Source organism: Phascolarctos cinereus, unplaced genomic scaffold (genome assembly GCF_003287225.1).
Source record: "Phascolarctos cinereus isolate Bilbo 61053 unplaced genomic scaffold, phaCin_HiC Scaffold_2;HRSCAF=192, whole genome shotgun sequence".
Lineage (NCBI taxonomy): Eukaryota > Metazoa > Chordata > Mammalia > Diprotodontia > Phascolarctidae > Phascolarctos > Phascolarctos cinereus.
The window spans coordinates 251,897,832-251,924,257 of NW_027555625.1; the positions used below are offsets into that span (position 1 = coordinate 251,897,832).

General features: G+C 43.9%; 1 protein-coding gene across 1 annotated transcript; it reads left to right on the plus strand.

Annotated features, from left to right (window-relative positions):
* Positions 1 to 18,929: 18,929 nt before the first annotated feature.
* Positions 18,930 to 21,326, plus strand: ABHD16B (abhydrolase domain containing 16B). The gene has a single exon (XM_078149910.1). It carries the CDS (start codon positions 19,694 to 19,696, stop codon positions 21,131 to 21,133), a length of 1,440 nt encoding a protein of 479 aa, XP_078006036.1. The 5' UTR covers positions 18,930 to 19,693; the 3' UTR covers positions 21,134 to 21,326.
* Positions 21,327 to 26,426: the final 5,100 nt, after the last annotated feature.

The window sequence follows — 26,426 nt, forward strand, 5'->3', positions numbered from 1 at the left end:
CTGATCAACAAAAAACACAGCTTCTGGGCGAATATAATGGACTTAGTCCATTCCCTACCTCCAGGAAACAGCACATCACCAAAAGGGGCTATGTGCTGAATCTCTACCCCTTCGTCTGCTAAATCTACATCCGTATCCCGGTTCCCAATCTCACATAGTTGTTAAGTTCTTGCCGAAGTGGAACTATCCTGTCAAGGGAGAAGATCTTGGTTAATATTCTGGTTTAGCAAACAGTTCGGTACTTGCTATATGCTTGATACTGCCTGGGAAGACTGACTGACCGAGGCTTGACTTAAGGCTTTGGAAAGAGCAGTGCTCCAGAGTTGCTATGGTCCTAACCTGGCAGGTTGCGCTGAGAGTGAGGCATGGTGAAGTGTTGTGGGATACGGGTTTGGGTCGGCGTCCCAGTACCAGAAAGCAGGATTAAGGCCTTTCAACTAAGTGAAAGTCCAAGTGAAACCTTCACAAACTATCGCTCCGTGTTGTTGTCTCTGCTTTTGAACCTGGAATCCTGAATTTTCTATTTATTTCCTTCCCTCCTCCCTACCCCAGACTCTGTCTCACACACATTCACATCCCTCTCCCAGTTTCCTGGGTCCTGGACCCCGGCTTAAAGTGGTGGAAGTGTCAGACTCTGGGGAAGAGAAAACCGAGGCAGACGAAGGGGAAAAGACGCTTCATGCTTTTACCAAAAACTGTCTTTCCCCTACCCCTACCTAGCCCCAGATGCTACTTGCGCAGACAAGCGGTCGTGGACCAGCCCCCTTTGGCGAGGTTGTGACCCAGCCCGAGTGTGCGAGAACTTGGCCTGAGGGAAATCCAGGACGAACTTTTTGTCTGACCATCTCACATCATCAGATCCAGGACTTAACCACTCAGGTAGCCATCCTCCGAGCTGTAGGGAAGGGAAAGCCTGGACTGGATCTCCTGAACTTGTGGAATGGCTTCTGCATCTGGATTTGAAACCTCGTGGCAGGAGGTGTGTTCGGCTCTCATAGGCCAGATCCAGCCTCTCTTTTCTTGTATAGCCCAGCTGTCCCTTATCCTCCCCCTTCTCTCACTCCCCTTCTCAGCCGGGTGCTCACCCTGCCTGGAGTGACCCTGCTTGTATGGCTAGGTGGTGATTGATCTGTGACCCTTGAGCCAGGGGTGACCTTTGTGCTTGGGGCAGCTGTGAAGGGGGGTGAGGGGTGGGAATCAGTAGTTCTCAAAACACCAAGTAGGGGAGAGCAAATCCCTAGGGTGAGGGAAAGCCAGGGAACAGGACCAGGAACATCCTGCTTACAGGGAGGCAAGAGGGAGAAAGCAGAGATAAGTAGTCAGGCATGACCAGAACTTAGAAGCTTCTCTGCTTCTCTTCCCACCCCTCCATAGATAGCCAAGCCAACCTGTTTCCTTTCTCATGGCCAGGCCAGTCTGCCTTTGCTCACCTTAGATTCCCAGGATCAATGGGTTCTAGGAAGCTCAGTGAGTGAGAAGCCTCACCAGGGACTACCCTGTGAGATTCTAAGCATGGCAGCTAGGTAACCCCTGGTATATTCTAGGTTCTCTGTAGAACCCAGCACCAGCATTTCTATATGTTGCTGTTGAGGGACAATGTAATATGTTAAAAAGAATTGGGAGACTTGGGTTCTAATCCTGCCTCCAGACTCCACTAGCTGTGTGACCATGGGCAAGTCACTTAACTTCTCTGGATCTGAGTTTTGTCATCTGTTAAATGGAGATAATTATGCTTGAAGCTGCTACTACCTCACAGAGTTGTTGTGAGGCTCAAAGATAAAACAGAAAAGATACATTATATCATCACAAGTCACAATGATATCTACATTAATTCAATTCAATAGCTTTTATTAAGCACCTACTATGTCCCTGGTTGTAAAATGAGCTGGAGAAGGAAATGGCAAACCACTCCAGTACCTTTGCCAAGAAAACCCCAAATGGGGTCTCGAAAAGTCAGGTATGACTGAAACAATTGAATAACAACAAGTGGCTGGCACAGTACTAGGCCATGTTAAAAAGAAACTGGGAAGCTTCTCTAAAGGAAAATGATTGAGGGGGGAATTGAAAGGGAAAAGATCAATAATCAATGCCATGAGTGCTTTGCTCTATATTGGCTTACTAATCTTTTACCTGCTATAATCATTAGGATAAAAATAACTGTGTGATTTATAGTAAAAATATGGTTCCAGGTAAAAAAACTTGTGTGTAACCAAACTATGATATAGTCCCAGGGAAATTCCTGTGTTAGTTAACCCTAGGAGTGCATCTAAACTATTATAAAGCATGGATCTTAAGTATGTGACCATCATAATCATACCTATATATTAATCTTTACATTAAAATGGTAAAGTAAGAAAGTCCTATAAAGGGCTAATTGAGACATCATGGAAAGTATAAAGTTAGGACATCACAAAGTTAGGACATAGTGACCTGCAAAATGCAATTTTGCATGAATCAGCTTCTAGAGGACTTTGTTGCTCCATCCATGAATGAAGAGACCTATTAATAACACTGAATCCTGTATCTTGGGTCTCAGACCGTACTGGGCAGACTGTAGACCCCACCTTTGTTTCTCTTAATAAAGGTTGGTTTCTTTGCCTGGAGAAGCTTTCCAGTTTCTTTTTTACAGTCATGAGGGAATACAAAGACCAAAATTAAAACAATCCCTGACCTTAAAGAGCTTTGGGGGAAGTGTGGGAAGGGAAGAAGTAACAGAGATGTTAGTACAAAATCTGGACAGTGTAAATTTGGAGTGCAGGGGAGAAAACTACTGGCCCTCACCACTCCATTTCCCACTTTAAATCATACCTTCTCTTCCACATCAGTGCCTACTCACGGGCTACCCACGGGCTCTGCTAGATACCTGAGATAATTCACCTAAAGCTCTATAAGATACAGTGAGTCTATAAATGTCACATCTCTTGAGCTGGTTCTACTGTTTCCAGATCTACTGTAGCTCTTGGAGTCTTGAGTGTGTATGGTAAAGGGCTGAGAGCCCTCAATATCAGTGTCCTAAAAGGACTAGGTGGGTTGTGAAGGGAGCTGGCCTCTCATAAGCAGTGCAAAGCACTATTGCTCTCTCTCTCTCTCTCTCTCTCTCTCTCTCTCTCTCTCTCTCTCTCTCTCTCTCTCTCTCTCTCTCTCTCTCTCTCTCTCTCTCTCTCCCTCCCTGTAATGGGAGGAGGGTGTGGTGATAGTGGTAGGGGAGGGTAGGAATGGGACAGGAGGATGATGGAGGCAGCATTTCTAGGCTTTTCCAGTGTGTGATAAGCTATCTTTGAATGAAATGAGGGAATAGATAGCTGGAATCTCATCCTTTTCCTTAGAGGATGGAACTAGGGAACAGTGCAGTCTGCATGAAGGAGAGAAATTGGGTTAGCAGGAGGAAGACCATGGTTATCTCTTTTCTTCAAAGCAAGGTTATGCAGAATGTGTGGTCAGTATAGCCATTTGCCAAATACGGGTTTTTAACATGTGGAGGAAGGTTTATTCTTAGCCTGGAACTACTTGGTAGGAACAGTTACCAACTATCCTTGAATGAAATGAGGGAATAGACAATGAAAATCTCATCGGATGGAACTGAGAGAGGAGGGAGGGTCAGTGTGTATGAGGGAGAGATTGGATTAGCAGGAGGAGAGCTGAGCCTCCATATTATCTCTTGTCCTCAAAGAAGGGTCATATATAAGGTGTGGTCAGTATAGCCATTCACTAAATACAGGGCAGGTTGAGACCTGAGGTTGGAGGGCTTTTAACATGTGGGTAAAGGTTTATTCTTAGCTCAGAACTACTTGGTAGGAGCTGTTTCCAGCTTTCAGTTTCCTCAGTCTCTAGGGTGGAGGTAAGAACCAATTACATATGCATGTGCTCAGTCCTGGCCTAAACTCAGATGCCCCTAGGCTCAGCCCTACCTGAAACAATCTGCTCTGGACCCTGGCTCTGTTCAGGGGCCATAGTGTGTCCCTAGGTTCACCTTCAGGCTAGCAAGGAAATGAAGTTAAGCTCATTTCGGGGGTAAAGGGAGACAAAGGAAGAGATGGAGGTAAACATAACATGAGCTGCACAGGAAGCCAGGCGTTGGCGGTAACCATCCCTCCCCCTGAACCCCCGACTCCCTGGCTGCTCAGCTGTCCTCAGGGCTCTGGGTATTCTCTTCCATACCAGATGTTCAGCAGCTGTCTTGGCCATTTCCTCCCCCTCCTGCCTGACCCCAGCATCCGCCAGGAAGTTCTCCCCTGCCTGTCCTCAGGCACTGACCCTGTTCCCCACCTTTCCTCCCTCCGCACCCCATTTCCTGCGCTGAATTGTTTGCGCAAAGGAAACCTTGCTTCTCGCTCATCTCTTCATCCCTGTCCCTATCTCCCACGGATTCTAAGCCTGTCTCCCCTTCTCCTTCCTCTCAGCCTTGCCCTGCCTTCAGGCGTGGCCCTTACCTCTCCATCTCAGCTCTAAGCAATGCATCCTTCTCTCCCTTTTCCACCCTTCCTCTCTCCCCCCTCCCACTTCGCTCCTGCCAACTTGCTCAGCTTCCCTCCCTCTCTGTCCTCTGGGGCTCAGACTACCCATGTGGTCTGCTCAACCCACGGACAGAACCTTATTCTTTGTTCTCAGGAGGTAGTTGGACGCGGGGCTTCTCTCTCCAGAGGAGACCCTAGCGTAAGGAATCCTCCCCCACATATGATCCAAGATCTCCCCCATCCACCCTGGGGAAGACCCCATCTCCTAGCTCTCCCCCACCCTCTCCACAGGCCTCTTTAGCTCTCCTTTCTTTATTTAGCTTCTTCCTCTCACAGGCTTTGCTGGGCTCAGGGCGGAATAAATCACTCAGCTCCCTGGAGGCCACTGAGAACACAGGCCAGGGAAGGGAGAGGTCTCTCCTGGCAGCTTGCAGAGGCCTGGAGGAGCTCAGCTGCAGTGGCTGCTCTGGGGGAGGGATCAGAGCTGGCTTGACGACCCTGAGGGCTAGTGGGGCTGAGGTCAGAGGCCACAGAGCTTCAGAATAAGAAGGGAGAGTTGAGGGGGTGGGGGCAAGGGGTTGGTGGGAGCTCAGATATCTCTTGGGGGCTGGTATTGAGGGATAGAATGCGGTGGGAGGATTGTGAAGTCTGAAGGAAGAAAAGGGGTGGTCTCTTAAGATCTGATTAACAGGGAGATATGTACCTCTCCTCCCTGCCCCCCTTTCTAAAGCTTTCCTGAGCAGATGGGGGTGGGAGGGGGCAGGAGGTCACAGTGGTTGCATCTGGTCCTGGCTGGAGGGGGGCTGCTCAGAAGTGGACTAATGGAGGGGTAGCTCCTTTCCTGTCACATGCTTTCCTGTCTCATAGCAAAGCTGGCGACTCTGGGGCAGTGACTTTTCCCAAGGGGAAGGGTGGGGGACAAGCCAGACACAAGGCAAAGAAGCAGGGCCCTAAGGGGTGGGGGTGAGGAGAGATTTAACCTTTGCTCCCTCTGGATCTGTCTCTGATGTGGGCTCTGGGCTCTGGGCTCTGGCTGACAACTCTATCTTTCAAATGTTTCCCATGGACTGGGCCATTTAGTCTCTTGATGCCAGGGGTGGGTCCCACTCTAGAAAAACCCAATATGACAAATTGTGTTTTTATAAGAGCGATAAATCACCATTAGGGAAGGATTCAATGTCCATAATCAGCTTTCCTGGTATATTCAAAATATGATTTGATATGCACAAATTTGATTTGTACATAAACTTTTCAGGAATCCATCTACTGTATAAAACAAGGTCCTTCTCTTTAGATGAGATGCTCTTTCTTGTCTCCTCCTTATAGAAAACCTAGGTTGAAGAAACATGACTGTAGGCTAGAGATTTAGGGCACTATTGCCTCCTACAATGGGAAATCCACCCCAACCACCCCAAGACCCTCTTCCACATGCAGGTAGGATGAGTGTTCTCTTGACTCCAGGCATTTTCAGTAGCTGTCCCCCCTACCTGAATAGTCTCCCTCCTCATCTCTGTCCCCTGACTTCTCTGGGTTCCTTCAGTCCCAGCTAAAATCCTATCTTTTGCAGGAAGCCTCTCCCAATCTACCTTAATTCTAGTTAGTGTCTTTTCTCTGTTGATTATTTCCAATTTATCTAGTATATCTTGTTTGTACACAGCTAATTGCATATTGTCTTCCCCGTTAGACTGTGAACTCTCTACAGCAAGGACTGTATCCCCAGTGCTTAGCACAGTTCCTGGTATATAACAGGAGCTTAAAAATGTTTGATTGACTAATTCCTAGTCCTTGCTTTTTCCTCTCCTGAGAAAAAGCCTACAGGATAGGCTCCCACCCTCTGTCCTTCAAGGGTCTGTTTGTCCCTTCAGAATTCCATCCTTGGATTAAAATTCCATCCTAGGGTTTCTGAGACACCCTCCCCCAAGTTTTGAGACTGAAAGTAGCACACACACAAAAAAAAGAAGAGGCACCAAGTGGTAACCCAGATTTCCCTCCATATCCTCTTCCCCCTGTCCCAAAATGTCCATTTCTCACCTATAACTATGTTGGCTTCCTTCCCTACCTCATGGAGAGACAAGTCGCAATATAAATTTCAGCAAAACGTTGCCCACTAAGAGGCAGCTCAGCTCATTCCTTGCCTATCCTCCCAGCTTCTAGTCCCACTGCTGAGGCCCCTCATCATTCACTGGCCTTTGCCCTGTCACCCAATGAGTTCTGCAGAGAAGAGGTCAGCTCAGATCTCCAAGGTCCCACATCAAATTCACATGGAGGAAGAAGAGAAAGCCGATGAGAAGAGGCAGCCTGTCTATCCAGTATCTTACTGAATGAGACAGCTCTTCATGAGAAAGCTGCATGTTCTGTTACTTAGCCCATGCTCTGATCACAATCTCTTTATTTCTCCTTTGCCCTTCCTAAATCTGTGCTTTATCTTCATTGCACTTCTATTGGCTGCATCCCTCCTTGTTCTCTCTGCCCCTCTCTATTATTGTCCCTACTTTGTCCTTGATTTCACCTCTTCTCACTCTTGACCTTGTACATCTTTCACTCTTGACTCTCTTGTTGACCTATCACAATTTTCTCTGTGCCCATTTTCAACCTTAAACCGCTCCTGGCATTTGTCTTCTCTCTTTGTATTCCTGGGCTGCTGAACTGCTGTGGAGGAAGTCATACCACTGTGAAAGCTACGTCCACTAAAAAATTAATGCCGTCTAATTTCAACTTGGCCCTCACTGGGGCACAATTTTTTTTTCTTCTTCCTTGATCTATCCCACTTGTCTCAGTACCTATTCCAAAGCTCTTTGTTGCTCAGTGCCTCTTCCACGCCTTTTAGTGTAAGTCTCTGTCTCCTACTTTGAGAGAAAGTAGAGGGGGAAAGAGAGGACAGAAAAGAGAGAGCAATAATAAGGTAAGCTTCTGGAATAAGATGGAGGGCACAAATAGAAGTTAGGCACTTTAGAATTACTTTCTAAAATCTAATTAATAGGAAGGATACCAGTGGGGTCTAATGAGCAACAATAACAAAAGCCTAAACCCTTGGGGTTTCCCCCAGGACCCTGAGAAATAAGTAGTCAGCTGACTCTCTGGGAACATAAAGCCAAAGTCTGAGTACAGATTGAGGAAATGGCTCCAGAGGAGGTAGGACATTAGACAATCATGCACCACCAACTAACTTCTTGCAGTGTGTCTCTCCTGGATGTTATGTGGGCATATCCAAAACTGAATCATCATTCTTCACCTTAAACCTGACCTCCTCCAAACTCCCCTATTTCTGTTGTCACCCAGATTCACAACTTCAAAGTCATCTTTCAATCTTTCCTCTCCCTGATCTCCATATCCATTCAATGATGAAGACTTCCCAGATCTGTTTCCACATGTCTCGCTGGCATCTGTCTTCTTTTCTCTGTTCATTACCCTGGTTCAGGCCCTATCACTTCTTACCTGGACTCCAGTAATAACCGGCTGGCATACCTGATGTGAATCTTTACCCTAACCAATCCATCTTCCATGCAGCTGCCAAAATAATCTCCCCAAGGCAAAGGTTCCCCCACAGGAAAAAAAAAACCTTCAGTAGCTTCTCCATTGCCTTTGTTCAGTTGTGTCCAACTCTTGTGGCAAAGATACTGGAATAGTTTGCCATTTCCTTCTCCAGTTCATTTTCAAGATGAGGAAACTGAGGCAAACAGGGTTAAATGACTTGCCCAGGGTCACACAGCTAGTAAGTGTCTGAGGCCAGATTTGAAGTCAGGTCTTCTGACTCCAGGGCCCACACACTATCCATTTCACCACCTGGCTACCTGCCCCATGTTGCCTACAAATACAAGCTCCTTAGCCTTGTCATTTAAGGCGTTCTACAAATAGGCTGCCACCTACATTTCCTATTCCCTTCCATGAAGTCTATACTTCAAAGTATATTATTATTATTGTAACAGTAACTCCATCTCCCATCTCCAGGAATTTATACAAGCTATTATACATGCCTGGAATATACCACTTCCTCAACTCCTCTCAGAATCCTTTCCCTTAAAGGCTCAACTCATGAGCTACCTCCTTTATGAAGCCTTCCCTGATCCCTTTCCCCTATTCTCTTAATCCTTACCCTACTCTACCAATTGTCAATGTTCTCTGTCTCCTCAGTTTTGCTCATGCTGTACCTTTTCATATACATGTGGCCCTCCAGTAGAAAGTTCCCAGAAGATGAGGATTGTTTCTCTCCCCAGTGCCTGAAGTAGTGCCTTGCACATATATAGTAGGTGCGCAATAAATGGTTGCTAAATTGAATTGGTATGAAGGATCTGGGCATCTTTGGAAACATTTGTGGTGAACTGTTTGGTTTCATTTCTTTTCATGGTGATAGGAAGTACTGTCTGTGACAGTATGTAATGTGAGGTTTCCTGGCAGAGAGAGAGAATCAAAAGAAGTGAGTCATAGATGGGATTCTGTGGATAGAGTGCCAAAAGCCCACCAGACATTTCAAAGCTTCCTGATGGCTTGAGAGGCAGCAGGGTGTTGTTGAAAGAGGCTGGATTAGGAATTGGAGGACATGGTTTGAACCTCCGCTCTCCTTGCTGTGTGACTGAGTCTAAGCAAGTGATTTGCCCTTCCTAAAATATCTCAGATTGCTTATCTATTAAAAAAGGGGAGAATAATCAATGACTTCCATGACATCTTCCAATTTTAAGTCCTATGAATTAAACCAATTTTTTGCATGGAATGAATGATTGGACTGTGGCCAAGGTGCTCTGCTGGGGAGGAACCCAAGTTCAGGATATTTGGGAAATATATGTTGGAAACACCAATCCTGGTATTGTACCAAAGTCATCAAGAAGGCAACTTGGGTAACTTTCTTGTTAAACAATTTTAGTTATCTGTGTGTGATAGTATGGAGGCAATTTCTATAAAGATATGTGGCAAAAAGATGTTGAAAGAAAGGAAACTGGAGTCGAAAGTATCTCAATGAAGGAACAGGACTTTAAACATTCAGGCTGAAGGATCAGAGTGGTAGAATTTTGCTTTGACCAGGACAAGGCCAGGACACAGGGATTAAGATAAGAGTTTAGAATTTATGGAAAAGACTTAGCATCTACAGCCAACTTTTGCTTTGAGAGGGACATATTTGTTACCCCCTGAATCAGAAGGTCACGCCAAGGAATTTCTCAAATTGGTCATTTCCTAGCCTAAGCTACTTCATAACCCAGGTTGGTGGGAACTGCCTACCCATATGGCAAGGGTGGCTTACTGGTCACTTAAGCATCATTATGCCATTACAAGAATTCAAGGGAGACCCTGGATCCCTACTCCTTCATTAAAATTTCAGCCCAGAAGAGAAGGACATACCAGTAGGGGCAGGAGCTTTCCTGAAGCATTCATTCATTCATTCATTCATTCATTCATTTAACAAGTGTTTATAAAGCACCTATTATGTGCCAGGCACTGTGGAAGGTACAGACAAAACCCAAAATGGTCCCTGATCTGGAGTTGCTTATATTCTACTGGGAGAAAACAATATTTACACATGAAAATTCAACATAAAACAATTAGTATCATTTTAAGGTTTTCAAAGTGTTTTACATACAGTATCTCATTTAATCCTCACAGTAAGCCTGTGAGGGAGGTGGTGAAATTAAGCCTGAGAGAGAAGATCTGACTTGTACAGAGTCACAGGATTTAGCCACCTAGCTACGTCTATGCAAAGTAGACACAAAGTCACTTCTAGAGGGTTCAGGATAGACTTCGTTTAAGAAGTAGGATTTAAAGGAAGCTGGGTGGAGGTGAGGAGAGAGTGTACGGTTGGGGGGGGTGTAAGAAGGTGAGATGAGACAGTCATTGCAAAGGGAGATAGAATGTCTTGTACAGAGGAAAGAAAGCAGGTCAGTTTGTCTGAAACATAAAGTAGGTGAAGAAAAGCAGTGTATAATAAGCCTGGAAAGGTAGGCTTGGACCAGATCCTGAAGGACTTCAATGCCAAATAAAGGAAGTTTTCTGAGGTTTGGTTAGAAAAACCCTTTCTTGGCGAGAAGGCTAAAGAGAACTAACACCTTTGGGTGACCTTTGCTTTTGACCTCCTTGACTTTTGTTTGTTGATTTCCAGACCCTGTTGTTCAATTGTGTCTGATTCTTCATGATCCCATTTGGGGTTTTCATGGCAAAGACACTGGAATGGTTTGCCATTTCCTTCTCCAACTAATTTTACAGATGAGGAAACTGAGGCAAACAGGGTAAAGTGATTTGCCCAGGGTCACACAGCTAGCTGGTAAGTGTCTGAGATTGGATTTGAACTCAGGTCCTCCTGACTCCAAGGCTGGCACTCTATCCCTCTATCCACTTCACCACCTAGCTGCCTTTCCAGTCCCCAACACTCTCCCTTAATTAGAAATTGCTACAACTTCTTAGTGGCACCTCTCCCCAATCCCTTGCAGATTCAGCTTTCTGACTCAATCTATTATTTTACTTTCACTTTTTGACTCTTTTCCCCTCTGTCTAAGGACCTCCCCTTTGGGGAACTCAGCAGCTTCTTTAGCCCTCCCTATTCCCCATGCCTACTCCCCCAATCCTCAAGATTTTGGGAACATCCCTCAGGCAAAGAAGGTATATCTTCACCATTTATATTACTAATAACCAGCATTTATATACCTGCTTTAAGTATTACAAAACACTTTCTTCCTAATGACCACATCATCAACCTACTCAATAAACTCCAGTGGTTCTCTGTCATCTCCTGAATCAAATATAAAATCTTCTGTTTGGCATTCAAAGCCCTTCATAACCTAGACCCACCCCCTCCATTCCAGTCTTCTTGCACCCCATACCTCCCCCCAATTACTCTGATCCAGTGACACTGGTCTCTTTGCAGTTCCTCAAATAAGATACTTCCAAACCCAAGCATTTTCACTGGCTATCCCCCATGCCTGGAATGTTTTCACTCTTCATCTCTGATTCCTGGCTTTCCTGATTTCCTTCAGGTCCCACCTAAAATCTCACCTTCTATAGGAAGCATTTCTCGATTTCCCCCGATTGCAATGCTAGTGCCTTATCTCTGTTAATAATTTGCAGTTTTTCCTCTATACCTTGTTTATACATAGTTACTTGCATGTTGTGTCCAGTATTAGACAGACATTGTCTTTTACCTTTCTTTGTATCCTCAGTGCTTAGCACAGTGCCTGGCACATAATAGGCACTTAATGAATCTTTATTGACTTACTACTGAGGTAGGTAGAGCAAATATTATTCTCTCAATTTTTGAATGAGAAAACTGAAGCTTACTGATTATTGTACAGGTATTACACGTCCAATTCAAATCAAATTCTGACTCCAAATCTAAGGCTCATTCCACTCCAGGATTAGAGAAGTAAATTTTCTCAGGATATGCTCACTTACAGATAGATGCCTGTCTACTGGGGCAGGACAGAGTCTTTCCCTCTCCCAAAGATACTTGCCCTCCCTCTTAGGCTAATGTGCTCAGGGAAAGTGGGGAAGAAAAGGCTAAAGCTTGGAGCCAATGGGACAATGATGGATGCCAGCAAGGAAGGAGGAGTCCCTTGGCCTCTCTAGCCTCTCTGGATCTGTCTATCTTCCTTCCAGAGGCTCAGATATTCATGGGCGTAAAGGTGGGGGACAAGGAATTCTTCTAAATTCATACTTTAAAACTCTTCAAAAGAAGCACAAAACTGTCTACCACAGGTCAACTTCTCTGAGGGGTAGGTGCTAGGTCCTCCTTCCACCAGATTTTTGATTAGCAGAAAGGTGGATATTAATTCTACAGCTTCTTCCTCCAGAGCTCAGAGGCTCCTCAGAGCCTCAATCAGGTGACTCCCCCAACCCCTTCTTCCCCATGAAAGGAGAACCTGTCCCCACAATCTGGCAAAGAGGAACAAGGGTGAATGAGGTGGTTTGGCTGGGGTGAGGGTAGGAGAGACAGAGCTGGAGGGGAATGGACTTCAGGAGGCTGAGAAAGAGGAAGTCTCTACCTCCTTCCCACCTCAAATATAGAGAAGGTCAAACACTACCAGAGTTGCAGCAAAGCAGATCTAGGACAGCACTTGGCTGGATGGGGGTTTCCAACCTGAATCCCTACCCCCTCTTTCCTGGGAAGGTCCCAGCTTCCTGAAGTTGCCCTTCTGTAAAATCCCTGACATTTGGAGTCATCAGGCTCTTCAACCACCTGTCTTTGGCCTCTGTCCTACCCTACCCTTAGGAACTAGATATGACCATAACCCCAGGGTGGTACCCACCACCTGCAGGATTGGGATGCTTGATAATATCTGTCCCACTCTGAAGAACCAGGAGAATAATGGTATTGGGGCATAGAGATCTAGCTGACAAGACATCAGAAACCCACTGCCTTCCCTGGCTTCTCCACTAGGTGACTTCATCCATATGTCCCTAGGAGTGGAATCACAGGGGGTTTAGGGTAAGTCTTGAAATCAATCATAAACTTGAACTTGATTCCCCTCTTCATTGTCTGTGCTTGTAGACCCTTGCACTGATCTCCATCCTGCTCCTTATATCCTGGTTTAAAAGTGGGGGAGTGAAGCAAGTTGGGATTCCATGGTTCTTAGTCCATTGACCAGGATCTTTAGGTAGATAAAAATGGAGAGTCAAAAAAGAGAAATATAAATTGTTCTGAAGAAAAATCTATTCTAGCTGGGATCACTGGGAAAGCTAAGGCCTCTGGCTTACTCTTATAGATGCACCAGTGACCTGCAAGAGACATTGACATTATGACAAATGTCCATGAGTGTGAACCTGAATAGCAACACCTAAAAAAAAAAAGTGAATTCTTCTGAACATCACCTCTCCATCACCCAGTTCATTGTGGGATTAGGCAAAGGTGGGAATGGGACACAGGGCAGCGGTAACTTTTAGAAAGGAACTTTATAGGGGATAAAACTGGAGTAATGGTAAAAAGACTGAACTTGGAGTAAGAAGACCTGGTTGGAGTCACAGCTCTGATTCTTACTAGCCATGTGGCAAGACATGAGATATGTCTCTGGATTTCCTTTTCTGTAAAATGTTGATAGTGATACTTGTAGCATCACAGGGTTGTTGTGAATAAAATGCTCTGTAAACCTCCAACTGCTACAGAAATGTGAATTCTCTTCCCTCCTTTTGGAGAAATAAGAAGAAGCAAGAGGTCCTAGCCTCCGCTGAAACTAGGCCACTCTCTATCTAATGTAGGTTGATGGTTACTCCCTAGTTCAAGGTGAGGGTGACTCTCTGGTCACTCTTGAACATCATTATATCACTCCAAGAATTCAAGGAAACCCTGGATTCTTACACCTTCCTTAAGATCTCAGCTCAGAAGATAAGGATGTATAGGCAGGGGGAGAAATCCATGAAGTTAAAACTTCCATTTATTCATTCACTCAAAAAGCATTTATTAAACACCTACCATGTGTTGGTCAATGTGTTAGACTCTGGAATACATAGACAAAACCCGAAATGGTCCCTGTCCCCAAGGAAAACAACATATAGACAGAAAATGCAATGTAAAATTTAAACAAAACTTTCTTCTGGAAGAGGGTACTAGCAACTGTGGAGATCTGGCTAGACTTCTAGGAGATGGGACCTGAAATGATTCTTGAAGGAAGTTAGGGATACCATTAGGAAGCTTGGCACGCCCTCTAGGTTTGGGAAAAGTAGATTTCAAAGCATCCACAGGAAATATAAGTAGGGATCATCCCACGAACTAAAATGTTTGACAGGAAGCAGTAAGCCTAGGAGGGATGGGAGATGCTTCAAGAGTAAAATTCGGAAGACAAAAGGAATAATTCCAGTGAGAAGAGGAAAAATCTCTGAAGAGATTGATGTGTATGAAGTGGTAATTTGCCAACCAGCTTAGATTTTTAAAAGAAATGTACAGATGATGGAAGCAAGGGTAGGTAACATAAAATGCTTATTAAAGTGTATCCAGTTAAAGTGGTCTGTGGAATGCTAAGTTCAGAATGAGCTGAGGCTAATGAAATAAGCTAAGGACTATGAAAAGGGCATTTTTAGCTATTTTGGAAGAAAAAAGAGGATCAAAGAAGGGATAGGAGCTTTGCTTGAGTTGGAGGGAATGATAGCTAACAAAAGAGAAAAGTTAGAAATGTTCAACTTTTGTTTCTGTTTTCTCTGCAAAGGAGAATGACTTTTACACTAGAAATGACAGAATAAAAATGACTAACAGGGAACTGATAGCCAAGATAAGTAAGGAGAGAGTAGGGAAGCACTTGGCTGCCTTTGATGAATTCAAATCACTCAGAGGAACCAAATCCTTAGTTTCTAAAAGAATTTACAGAAGTTATTTTTTGAACTCCTATTGATGATATTTGAAAGATCATGGAAAAAATGGAAGAGGTATAAGGTTGGAGCAGGGCAAATATCAAAAAAGAGAAGAGAACAAATTCTACAAACTATAGGCCAGTGATCTTGGCTTCAGTTCCTGGGAAATGTTTAAAATGGATCATTAAAGAGATAATTGGTGAGATACTGAAGTAGTGACAGCAAAGAGCTAGTATAGCATCATCATACCAGTTCATACCAGACTAGCCTCTTGTCCTTGCTTTTGATAGGATTATTAAACTAGGACAGGAGGAAAATACTGTGCGTATAGTTTATGTAGATTTTTACAAAGCTTTGCATAAAGTTTCTTATGCTGTTCTGGAGAGAAGATGTGGATTAGATGATAATACAAACAGATGGATTCTGAACTGGTTGGATGGCTCAACTCAAAAAGTCCTTAATGTAACTGGTGGGATTTCTCCTGGGAAGTAACCCTAGGGATCTATGCTTGACTTGGATAAATATATAGATGCTATGCAAATTTGAAGATGACACAAAGCTAATAGGAATAGCTAACACAGCGGATGACAGAATAAGGATCCAAAAGGATCTTGACAGGTTAGAACATTGAGCTGAATCTAATAAGCTGAAATTCAGTAGGGATAAATGGAAATGGTCTTTCACTTCAACATCACAAGTATAAGATAGAAGAGACATGGCTATCCAGCAATTATTCTGAAAAAGATCTGGGATTTGACAAGCTCCAAAGGATACATGACTTAAACATAATGGTTGATACCATAAACAAATTAGAGGCACAAGGAAGAAATTACCTTTCAGATCTATGAATAGGGGAAAATATTTCTAACAAGGGATAGAAAGCATCAAAGAAGATAAAACTGATAATTTTGATTATATAAAAATAAAAAGGTTTTGTAGAAATAAAACCGATACAGTTAAAATTAAAAGGGAAGCAGGTAACTGGTAGAAAAAAAATTTTTGCAACAAATTTTTCTGATAAGGTCTCTTTCCAAGATATATAAGAAGTGGATTAAAATTTGTAAGAACAAGAACCATTCTTCCATTGATAAACAGTAAAAGGATATGGACAGGCAGTTTTCAAAGGAAGAAATCTAAGTTATCTATAGCTGTATTAAAAAAAAAAGGTTCCAAATCACTAATAATTAGGGCAATTAATGTTAAATCAACTCTGAAGTTCCATCTCACAGTCATCAGATTAACAAAGTTCACCAAAAAAATGTTGGCAGGGCTGTAGGATACTAATGTACTGTTGGTGGAGCTGTGAATTGCTTCCGCCATTCTGAAAAGGGTGATGAATGAAAAACCTGAAAGACAGTTTCCAGGTAATTAATAACCAATTTATTAATTAAGTTAACTAATAATCAATAAACTGATGGTCAGTGGTTTCTTTTGGTAACCAAAGGCACCTAGTGGAGACACTGAATGCCTTGAATATTTTTTTGAAAGGGAATGCCCCTGACAGGAGTAATTAACCCTGATTGGTGGATCTTTAAACGAGGAGGTGAGCTACAGCTTCTCCAGCTGATCACAAGACTCAGGGCCTCCAGCAACCTGGACCAGAGAATCCGTCTCCAACCAGACTACTGTGATTGGTCTTCTCCTTCATGAGCTGCATCACCCTAACCTCCAGCGGGGGGATGCAAGGAGATGGGCTTATTCCCCCAGAGAAAGAATTTACTTAGATTAGATTCTCTTTACACTTCAAATGGAAGAGATCTCCTAGTTGGGTGGGGTCCTGCCTATGATTGAGAAGCATGTACCCGAGGATTAGGGCAATCTTCTCTATCAGCCATGCCCTTCAGAGACTGGCTGACTGACCTACAGGGGCTGGTCCCTGAATGAGGAAATAAAAAGCCTGGATCCCAATCAATGATACGTTATTAACATAACAGAAAATAACAATTTGTCTTAAAAGCAATTTGGGGAGCAGCTAGGTGGCACAGTGGATAGAGTACTGGCCCTGGAGTCAGGAGGACCTGAGTTCAAATCCAGCCTCAGACACATAACACTTACTAGCTGTGTGACTGGGCAAGTCACTTAACCCCAATTACCTCACCAAAAAAAAAGGGAATTTGGAACCATGACCAAAAAGTTACCAAACTTTGAGCAAACCCTTTAACCCAGAGATACCACTAATAGGCCTGACCCATATATACAAAAATATTTATAGCAGCTCTGGTAATGGCAAAGAAACTAAGGAGATGCCTATCAGTCGAGGAAAGGCTAAACAAATTATGGTATATGAATATAATGAAACACAATTGTGCCATAAGAAATGATGAAAGGTTTGGTTTCAGAGAATTCTGGGAAGATTTGTAGGAACTGATGCAAAATAAAGGGAGCAGAACCAGGAGAACAATTTGTATAATAGCAACAAAATTGTAAAGACAAACAGCTTTGAAAGACTTAAGAACTCTGATCAACAAAATGACCAGCCAGGATTCCAGAGGACCAGTGATGAAGCATGCTACTCATTTACTAACAAGAGAAGTGATGAACTCGAAGTGCAGAATAAGACATGGTTAGTTTTTCTAGGGGGGAGGTGGGGCATGGCGGTGGACATACACAACATGGAAATTTGTTTTACCTGACCGTGTACATTGGTTATAAGGTTTTTGTTATTGTTTGTTTTTCAAGGGGAGGGGGAAAGTAAGAGAGACAAAAGAGGTTTTTCTTGAAAAAAAATAAAATTAAATATATATATGCATATGCACATACATATAGAGAATCCTACATATATATGTGTGTGTGTATGTATAGATTTCAATGGATTACATGCTCAATATGAGCCAGCAGTATGGTGCACTAGCCCCCCAAAACCTAATATAATATTGAGCTACATCAGGAGAGGAATAAAGTCCAAGAATAAGGATAATTCTTTTGTACTCTTCCCTGATCAGACCATGTCAGCAGTATTGTGTTCAGTTCACATTATGTCACAGTTTAAGAAAGACTTTCATATACTGAAGTGTCCAGAAGAAGGCAACCAGGATGGTGAAGCATCTTGAGTCCATGTCCTATATGGATTGGTTGAAGAAGTGTGCGTGTTTAGTTTGTTGAAGAGAAGACCTAATGGGAATATAATAACTTTCAAGTATCTGAAAAGCTGCCATATGGAGGAGGGATTAGATTTTTTCTGTTTCACCCGAGGGGGCAGAATCAGGAGAGATGCATGGATGTTGCAAAAATGCATATTTAGGTTTGATGTGAGAAAACTCCATAATAATTAGAGCAGTCCAGAAGTAGAATGAACTGTATCGAGGGTGGTAGGCTTTACCTCCTAGGTGGTCTTCTTCAGGCAGAGTCAGGACAATCACTTGTGGGGTATGTTGTAAAGGGGATTTCTTTCCTGTATCGATTGAACTTGATGACGGATGATGTCCCTTCTGCCTCTCAAATTCTGTGATTCTGGAAGCTGCTGTTCAGGAGAAAGTAAAATTTCAGAGCTCTTCCTCTAGTGTGCCCATTAATCCTAGGAAAAGAGGGAAGCAAGAGAGTTAAGTCCATAGAAAGGGTTCTTTTTTTGTGTCAGGGATACCTTTGGCAGCCTGGTGACATCTATGGACCCCTTCTCAGAATGATGTTTTTAAATGTGTAAAATAAAGCACAACAGATTAAAAAGTAAGCTAATTTACTGAAATGCAGTTATCAAATACATACATATATATATACATACACACACACACACATATATTTGCTTTTTAGGCAATTGGGGTTGAGTGACTTGCCCAGGGTCACACAGCTAGTAAGTATCAAGTGTTTGGTCTGAGGTCGCATTTGAACTCAGGTCTTCCTGACTTGGGGGCTGGTGCTCTATCCACTGCGCCACCTAGCTGCCCCAAAAATATTTTTGAAAAAATAAATTCACATACCCCAGTTAAACTGTAAGGGATTATAAGGCCATCATGAGATGGAAGAAACCTTAAAGATTATACTCTCCAACCCCCCCCCAGTTTTGCAGAGGAAGTTGAGACCCCAAGAGGGGAAGCAACTGGTCCAAAGTAACACATATAGTAACTAGCAGAGTTCAAATTCCAACCAAGTTTCCAACTCTAAATCCAGGACTCCGGGGCCTCAACATACACCCTTCTCTACACCTAACACTCACATGACCCACAGTCTAGGATAGAAGATCATAGGTTCGTAGATTTAGAGATGCAAGGAACCTTAGAGGACATCATTTTACAGATGAGGAAACTGAGGCCCCAAAAAGTTAAGTGACTAGGCTCAAGGTCATACAAACTATTACATGTCTGAGGCGGGATTCAAATTCTGTTCCTCTTGCCTCTAAGTCCAGAACTCTATCTAAAACACCAGCTGCCTCTCTTCTGAGTGATTTGCCATTTCCTCCTCTAGCTCATTTTACAGATGAGGAAACTGAGGCAAACAGGGTCAAGTGACTTGCCCATGGTCACACAACTAGTAAGTGGGGGAGGGGCATATTTGAACTCAGGTCCTCCTTGATCCAGGGCCGGCACTCTATTCACTGCATCACCTAGATGTCCTGAGATTTTAATTTAGAAGTGTTGAATGTTTTGAAGGAGCAAGATCTGGCCAGTCCCCATACCTTTAAAAACTCATGACCTAGAGCTTCTCATGGTTCCTTTCTTTTTTTCTTTGTTTTGACCAGTTCTGGACCAATGCTAATTCACAAAGCAGACCACCCCCATCACCATCTCTTGTCTGGCCTTCAGTGTCCCCTAACTGATGACTTAGCACAGGTCATAAAGGCAGCCCCTATAAGGGGACTGAGGGTCAGGCTGGCTCAGAGCCGCATCTACTCTGAGATGGGGGAGAATGGCAAAGAATGGAAACCACAGAAGCTGACCAGCCATTCAACTGCTTCTTCCAAGGTGATGCCTGACATTTGATGGTCCCTTGGGGCTTCTGTAGACTCTCCCTCTTCCTCCTCAAACCTCCCTAGCCCTAGTACTTTCCCCATGTCATCCCTAACCTCATCCCTATCGCTACCCCGCTATGGAAGCTCCTGCCCGTTGCTGCTTATGTGTATGAACTGCTTCGCAAAGTCACTTGGGCACGTGTTTAAAACTTTAATTGACGACAATTACAATGATTTCAGGAGCTGGCCGGTGGACTTTCTCTGGGATGAGGTAAGCACCCAAAGCAATGGCCACCCGGCACGGAGTAGAGCTGAGGCTGCTGAGGGTGTATTGTTGATGCAGGCTACTCCGCAAGGCAGCCGCTGTGGCTCCCAGATCCAGCTGGCCAGTTATGCGCTGGCACACTCGTTAGGCCGCTGGCTCGTCTATCCCGGGTCCATGTTCATCACTACCAAAGCGCTGCTGCCGATGCTGCTCGAGGGCCAAGCTCTCCTCCTGGACAGGTATAAAGGACAGCGGGCTAAGCTGAAGGCTTGTGATGGCAAAGAAATTGACACCATGTTTCTGGACCGACGCCAGCAGCCTGGCAGCTGGAACCTCGGCCTGCACCTAGTCATCTGCTGCGAGGGCAACGCAGGCTTCTATGAGATGGGCTGTCTTACGGCGCCTCTGGAGGCTGGCTACTCGGTCCTGGGCTGGAACCACCCAGGTTTCGCTGGGAGCAGCAGCGATGCCTCACCACAGAACGACGCCAATGCCATGGATGTGGTAGTCAAATACGCTTTGCACAGATTGAACTTTCTACCTGAGCGCGTTGTGATCTATGGCTGGTCCATTGGCACTTTCACGGCTACGTGGGCCACCATGACTTACCCGCAGCTGGGTGCGCTGGTGCTAGACGCTCCCTTTGACGATCTCATGCCGCTGGCCCTGAAAGTGCTACCTACCTTTTGCAACGGATTGGTAGAACGCACTGTGCGGGAGCATTTCAACCTCAACGTGGCAGAGCAGCTTTGCTGTTATCCAGGACCTGTGCTGCTCATCCGCCGCATGCTGGATGAAGCGGTCAACACTGAGGCTCTCTCCTCGGAGAACAATGACGATCAGGCCCCCCGCGCTATCGACTTGGAGGGCAACCGAGGCAACTACCTGCTACTGAAACTGTTAAAATACCGGTACCCCAGAGCGATGACGGATGAGACTGTGGCGGCTGTGAAACACTGGCTGCAGGCAGCTAACCCAGAGCAAGAGGCTGCCGTGTGCCAGAAATATTGTGTGGATGGCAAATGGTGCTTGACTATATTGCAGAAGTATAAGACTAAGAACAATAAGTCCAGAAAGAAATTAAGGTGGAAGAATCAAAGCACCTCCCCAAATCCCCACGGCCCAGACTTCCCCTGGAAGGTGGGTGAGGACCTGTCCCCTTTCCAACAGAAGAGACTTGCAATATTCCTGGCTCAGAAATATATGAAGAACATTGAGGCCACTCACTGCTGCCCACTGGGTCCTGAGGACTTCCAGTTGCCATGGACATTGTAGAGCTGGATTGGGTCAAGGGAAAGGTGGAAGGGGAGAGGGAGCTGAAAGGGAGGCCAGAAGGAACTGAGCTTTCCTCCCCACCACAACTGGCCTGCTCTAGGCTCCAGACCTGTCCTGCCTCATCCTGTCCCTCTTCTGGGTGCCAGTAAAACTGCCTCTCAAGGTGTGAGGCCCCAAAGAGGTTCTTTCTTTGGAGGTGAGGGGGGTGGGATGGGAGGGAATGACCATAACACCATTCTGATATATAATGGACAGAACCTTTGCCCTGGGAGACAAGAGACCTGGGGTCAATTCATAACTTGACCTTGCCCTCTCTGGGCCTCCTTTTCCTCATCTGAAAAATAGGGGTGGGTTTGATTAGAAATGTAGGTTCCATTTCATTGAAATATTGATTTCAACATTCTACAAGCATTTATTAAGAGTTTCAGTGTGCAGAGTATTATACTAAACACTTGGGAGAGATATAACATTTAGATAATATGAGGACCCTACCTTCATAGAGCTAAGTCTAATAGAGGGATAAAAATTAATACAGATAACTATAATACATGCTAATACATGACAAGTTTTTTGTTTTTTAAAGAGAAGAGCTAAGCAAAGTGCTATGTGAGGTTCTAGGAGAAAAAAGTCATGACTAGCAGGAGGATCAGGGAAAGCTTCATAGAGGAGGTAGCATTTGAAAAATAACTTTAAAGGATGGGCAGAAAACCAGTAGGTGAGAGAAAGGGTATTTCAGGCAAAGGGAAATCATATAGAAAAGATATGAAGAGGGAAGAGTAGTCCAGTTTGAATTACAGAGATTATGGAAGGGAGTAATTATAAGACTGGAAATATAGGGTAGTAACAAATTAGAGGGGGCTTGGAAAGTCAGTCAAAAAAGTTTGAATTTTAACTGAATTTTAAATTGTCATAGACAATTTAAGCAAAGAGATGACACTACTAGATGTTGTTTGGATAGGTGCAGAAAAAGATTAGACATTGGTATGAAGCAGATTGGAGTGGGTAGGAATGGAGGTAGGAAAATATGTTAGGAGGCTATTTTGCTGTAGAGAGGAAATGGAAAGGAGAATAGATCACAAATTTACAGTATAGCTGGAAAGAGTTTATGTAATATTCACATAGTCCAATTTTCCCTTATTTTATAGATGAGGAAACAGAGGTCAAGAGATGTTAGGTGACTTACCTGAGGTAACACAGGTGGCAAATAACAGAGTCTGGACTTGAACCCAGGTCCTCTGACTTCACATTCAACTCTTTGCATTATACATGGCATCTTAAAATCCAAAACTGGTCCTTTGGCTTCTCTTATCCAAGTTTCTAGAGTTTAGTGAGTTCAACCCTGAGAGGAAAATCTTCCTGACTCCCAAGTACCTTAAAAGGAATCTCTCAACTCTGGCCTTCCTGAGCCCTTTCTCTGTGATTCAATTTAATCACCTTGCCCCCTCAGTCAGTCTGCTGGCTTCTGAATGGGGAGATAGAATCAGCAAGACTTCTTTATGAGAGGTGAGGCAGAAGAAAAAGTCAAGCTTCCACCATGGAGAAACTGGGTGAATGGACCTTTCTGGACATTCTTTGAGTCTGTGATTTGAAAGTTTGAGATACCAGTCAATTGAAGGACTTAGTACAATGCCTGGCACATAGTAGGTACAAAATAAATCCTTATTGAGTAATTGGTTGACTGATTGAAGAAAACTCCAGACATTCTGGAGATGTCATCCCCTCATCACCAAGTTTTCCAGGGATGATTAAGAGATACCTATCCCTTCCCTGGAGCCCAACCAGAACCCTGACACAGCTGAAACAATCCCCTCTGAGCCACAAGTTCCATCATGGTCTAGAGTATAGACACCCTGCCCAAAGCACTCATTCTTTTCTTTGGCACATACTTCCCGAAGTGACACGACTAATTCAACTGACTGGGTGATGGGTGCACGTAAGTGTATCCCTGCGGGTCCACTAAAATGCTGGGCATTTCTCTGCCCTACAGCATGAGACAGCATAAGAAATTGCCTAGAAGCCTGGACTCCACACTAAAGCTTCCCTGTGATAATGCTGCCCCCTTGTCTCCAATAGAGGCACTACAACCAGGGTCATTCTGGCCAATATGGTATATAGAGTCCCATATTCTTGGAGAAGGCAGCCAGGGTTTCTAAAGTAGGGACTATTCAGCCTGAAGCAGGGAACCCTCAAATGATCTCCAAGCACAGTCCAAGGCATGCTGTATCCACCTTCAGGAAGGGTATGAGAAATTCAATTAAATAAGCACAGATTTACTGTATATAGGGCACAGTGCTAAGAGCCAAAGGAAAGACAGGGATGGAAGTGATTCACTTTCTGTCTAAGGTGAGACCACAGGTCCAATAGAATAGGCATCCTGTGTGCACATATCTGTGATACAGTATAAATATAACATATGGGTGCAAGATGAGACACAACACAATGCTGTGTGGAGTAGGAGTGGCATGGGAGTGGAGAAAAATGAAGAGAAGCTTCATAAACTTCCCAGCCACAATAAGCAAGCTCTATGTTCCTGATATGCAGGTTCTAAGAGGCTACCTTCCGGAATACTGAGAGGAAGATTCAAAAAAATAAAACATCAGCCTAGAGAGTGAAGAGATTGGCCTTGACCTGTCTTCAGGAGATAGGTACCCTGGTGTGAGGTTGATACACTGGCCCTAGAGACCCTTTTGTGAAAAAGATAGGGCTTGAGCCCTTTCTTAAGGGAGGAGAATCCAGGCAAAGAAGCAAAACCATTTATCTCAATTTCCAGGACTGCCCCAGTGCCTCAGCTGGGAGAAAGGAACATACATCTCAGATCAAGCTCACCATTATGACTGGCATCCCCTCTTTAACTCTGGCTTACCTTTCTCCCCAGATGCTCCTTCAGGTATTTTATGCATACTGGCTACTTGATTGATGGATGCTGAACTTGTCTCAGGCTTGGCTTAGCTGTATCGTTGCCTTTGCTCATGCAGTTCACTCTGTCTGACAAGTTCGTTTTTCAGCAATACTGTAGAATGGTTCCAGATCTAATTTAATAGTTCCACATCTAATTCAACTGGACAAGCATTTATAAAGTGCCAACCACACACAAAATACTATGCATAAGTACAAAGAATACAAAGATAAAGTGAAAAAAATAGTCCCAAGTAGTTAAGAATTCTTTTTACTGGGGGTGGGGGAGAATACAGTCTGGAAGCAGAAAAAAACCCCACACATGATAATCTGAGGGAGAGAAAGTAGTAGTACCTGAGGGTTATCAGGAAAGTCTTCCAATCAGAGATGGATGGCAATATGAGCTGAGCTATGAAGGATGCTAGGGATTCTAAGATACTGAAGTAAAGAGGGGAGAGAATTATAGACATAAAGGACAGCTTGTGCAAAGGTGTGGATGTGGGAGGTGGAGTGTTAAGTTCAGTTAAGAGTAAATAGGACAGTTTGGCTGGAACCTAGAATGTGTAAAAGAGTCGAATACAAGCTCAATAAACCTGGGAGGATAAACTGGAGCCAGATTGTGGAGGGTTTTACATACCAAACTCTGAGACATTCTGTATTTTATCCCAGAAGCAATAAATGTTCTTAAGCAGGGGAAATAGTCAGATTAGACTTTAAGAAAATTATTTTGGCAATAATATGGAGGATAAATTGGAGTGGGGAAAGACAGCCTAATCAACAGGCTCCCTGATCAGACCTCTTTCCAAACTGATATTTGGCCTAGCCTTTATAATCATTCCTCAATGATCAGCCTTCTCCTACCTCTCATCTTAGTGATTCTGAACCCCCTAGTCACTGATATATAAATCCTGTTCCTCATTCCCAACTGCCAACTCCCTTGCTCCCATCCCCTTGGAACTTACCCTTCTCCCAATGTCCCACTCAACATCTGCCTGACCTTTCTATTCATCCTAAACCTTTTTCTTTCGCACTCCTTCCATCTTGACACTCATAGAAACTGGCACCCTCCAGAGAACTCTGCATCCCTAACCACTCTTTCCAGTACTGGTTGTACTTTCATTCATAATTCTACCTTGTTTCTCTTCCGCCACACAAACACCATTCATGGTGGAGGAGTCAGAACACTCCTTACTCCCTATTGCCATTTCCAGACTCTTCCTACAGCCATCATAGCAACATCTCCTTTGAAGTTATGCTGTGCAAATTTGCACAACCAATCCACATCCTACTGGCCATTATCTATCACCTTGCAAGATATTTAATGCCCCTTCCTTCCTCAATGAGTTCAGTGCCTGAACCAGTCTTCATACCTCAACTCTGGTCCTCATGCATCTCATGCCTATATACATATTGATACCTCCTCAAATATCCTAATTTTCTAGTTCCTCAATCTCCCCAATTCCCATGACCTCAGCTACACACAGAGATGATCAAATGTTTGATCTTGCTGTCACCTACAACTGTTCTGCTTACATGTTCATGAACTCCAAAATTTCTTTATGTGTTTATATTCTTTTGTAATTCCATGTTTGTTGTTGTTTTTATCATATTCAACTCTCCATGACCCCATTTGGGGTTTTTGTGGCAAAGATACTGAAGTGGTTTGTCATTTCCTCCTTCAACTCATTTTACAGATGAGGAAATTGAGGCAAATGGGGTTGTGACTTGCCCAAGGTCACTCAGCTAGTAAGTGTCTGAGGCTGGATTTGAACTCAGGTTTTCCTGACTCTAGGCCTGGCACTCTATCCACTGCACCACCTAGCTGTCCATTCCATGTTTACTTATGTCTTGACCACCTAACCCTATTTTTCATTCTTACTGTGGTCCTCCTTCTTACTCTCAAGCTGTCACTTCTGCATTGAATGAACTCTCTTCCCTTCCCCACCTTGAGTGACCCAGTTCAATGCTACACTATTTTCTATTCTCCAATCCCTTGCCCACTTAAGCCTTGTCAAACTTGAATTTTGGATTAGTCCCATCATTTACCCTATTCACTCCAATTCACATACTGCTGAACAAGGCTGGAGTAAATCACAAAACTCTGCTAGTAGTGATGACCACTAAAAATTTACATTACATAATCTCAACTAAACCCTCATGGTAGCAAGGCAATCCTTTTATACATCCCTAATCAATTCAACATCCCATTCATCACAGTAGCTATTCCAAAAGTTTTCATCCTTCCTCAAGCCACTCATTGTATGCAACCTCCTCCCAGACTCTCATTTGAGGAGGGCTTATATTTCACCAAAAAAAAAAATTGAGGCAATTTGATGAGCTGTCTTCTTCCTTCCTCTTCATCTCACATCACTCAGACCTATTTTTGCCTACTATCTCC

What these genes read in the sequence shown, in the direction of transcription:
- ABHD16B (XM_078149910.1), top strand. Translation starts at nt 19,694, where the DNA reads ATGTCATCCCTAACCTCATCCCTATCGCTACCCCGCTATGGAAGCTCC.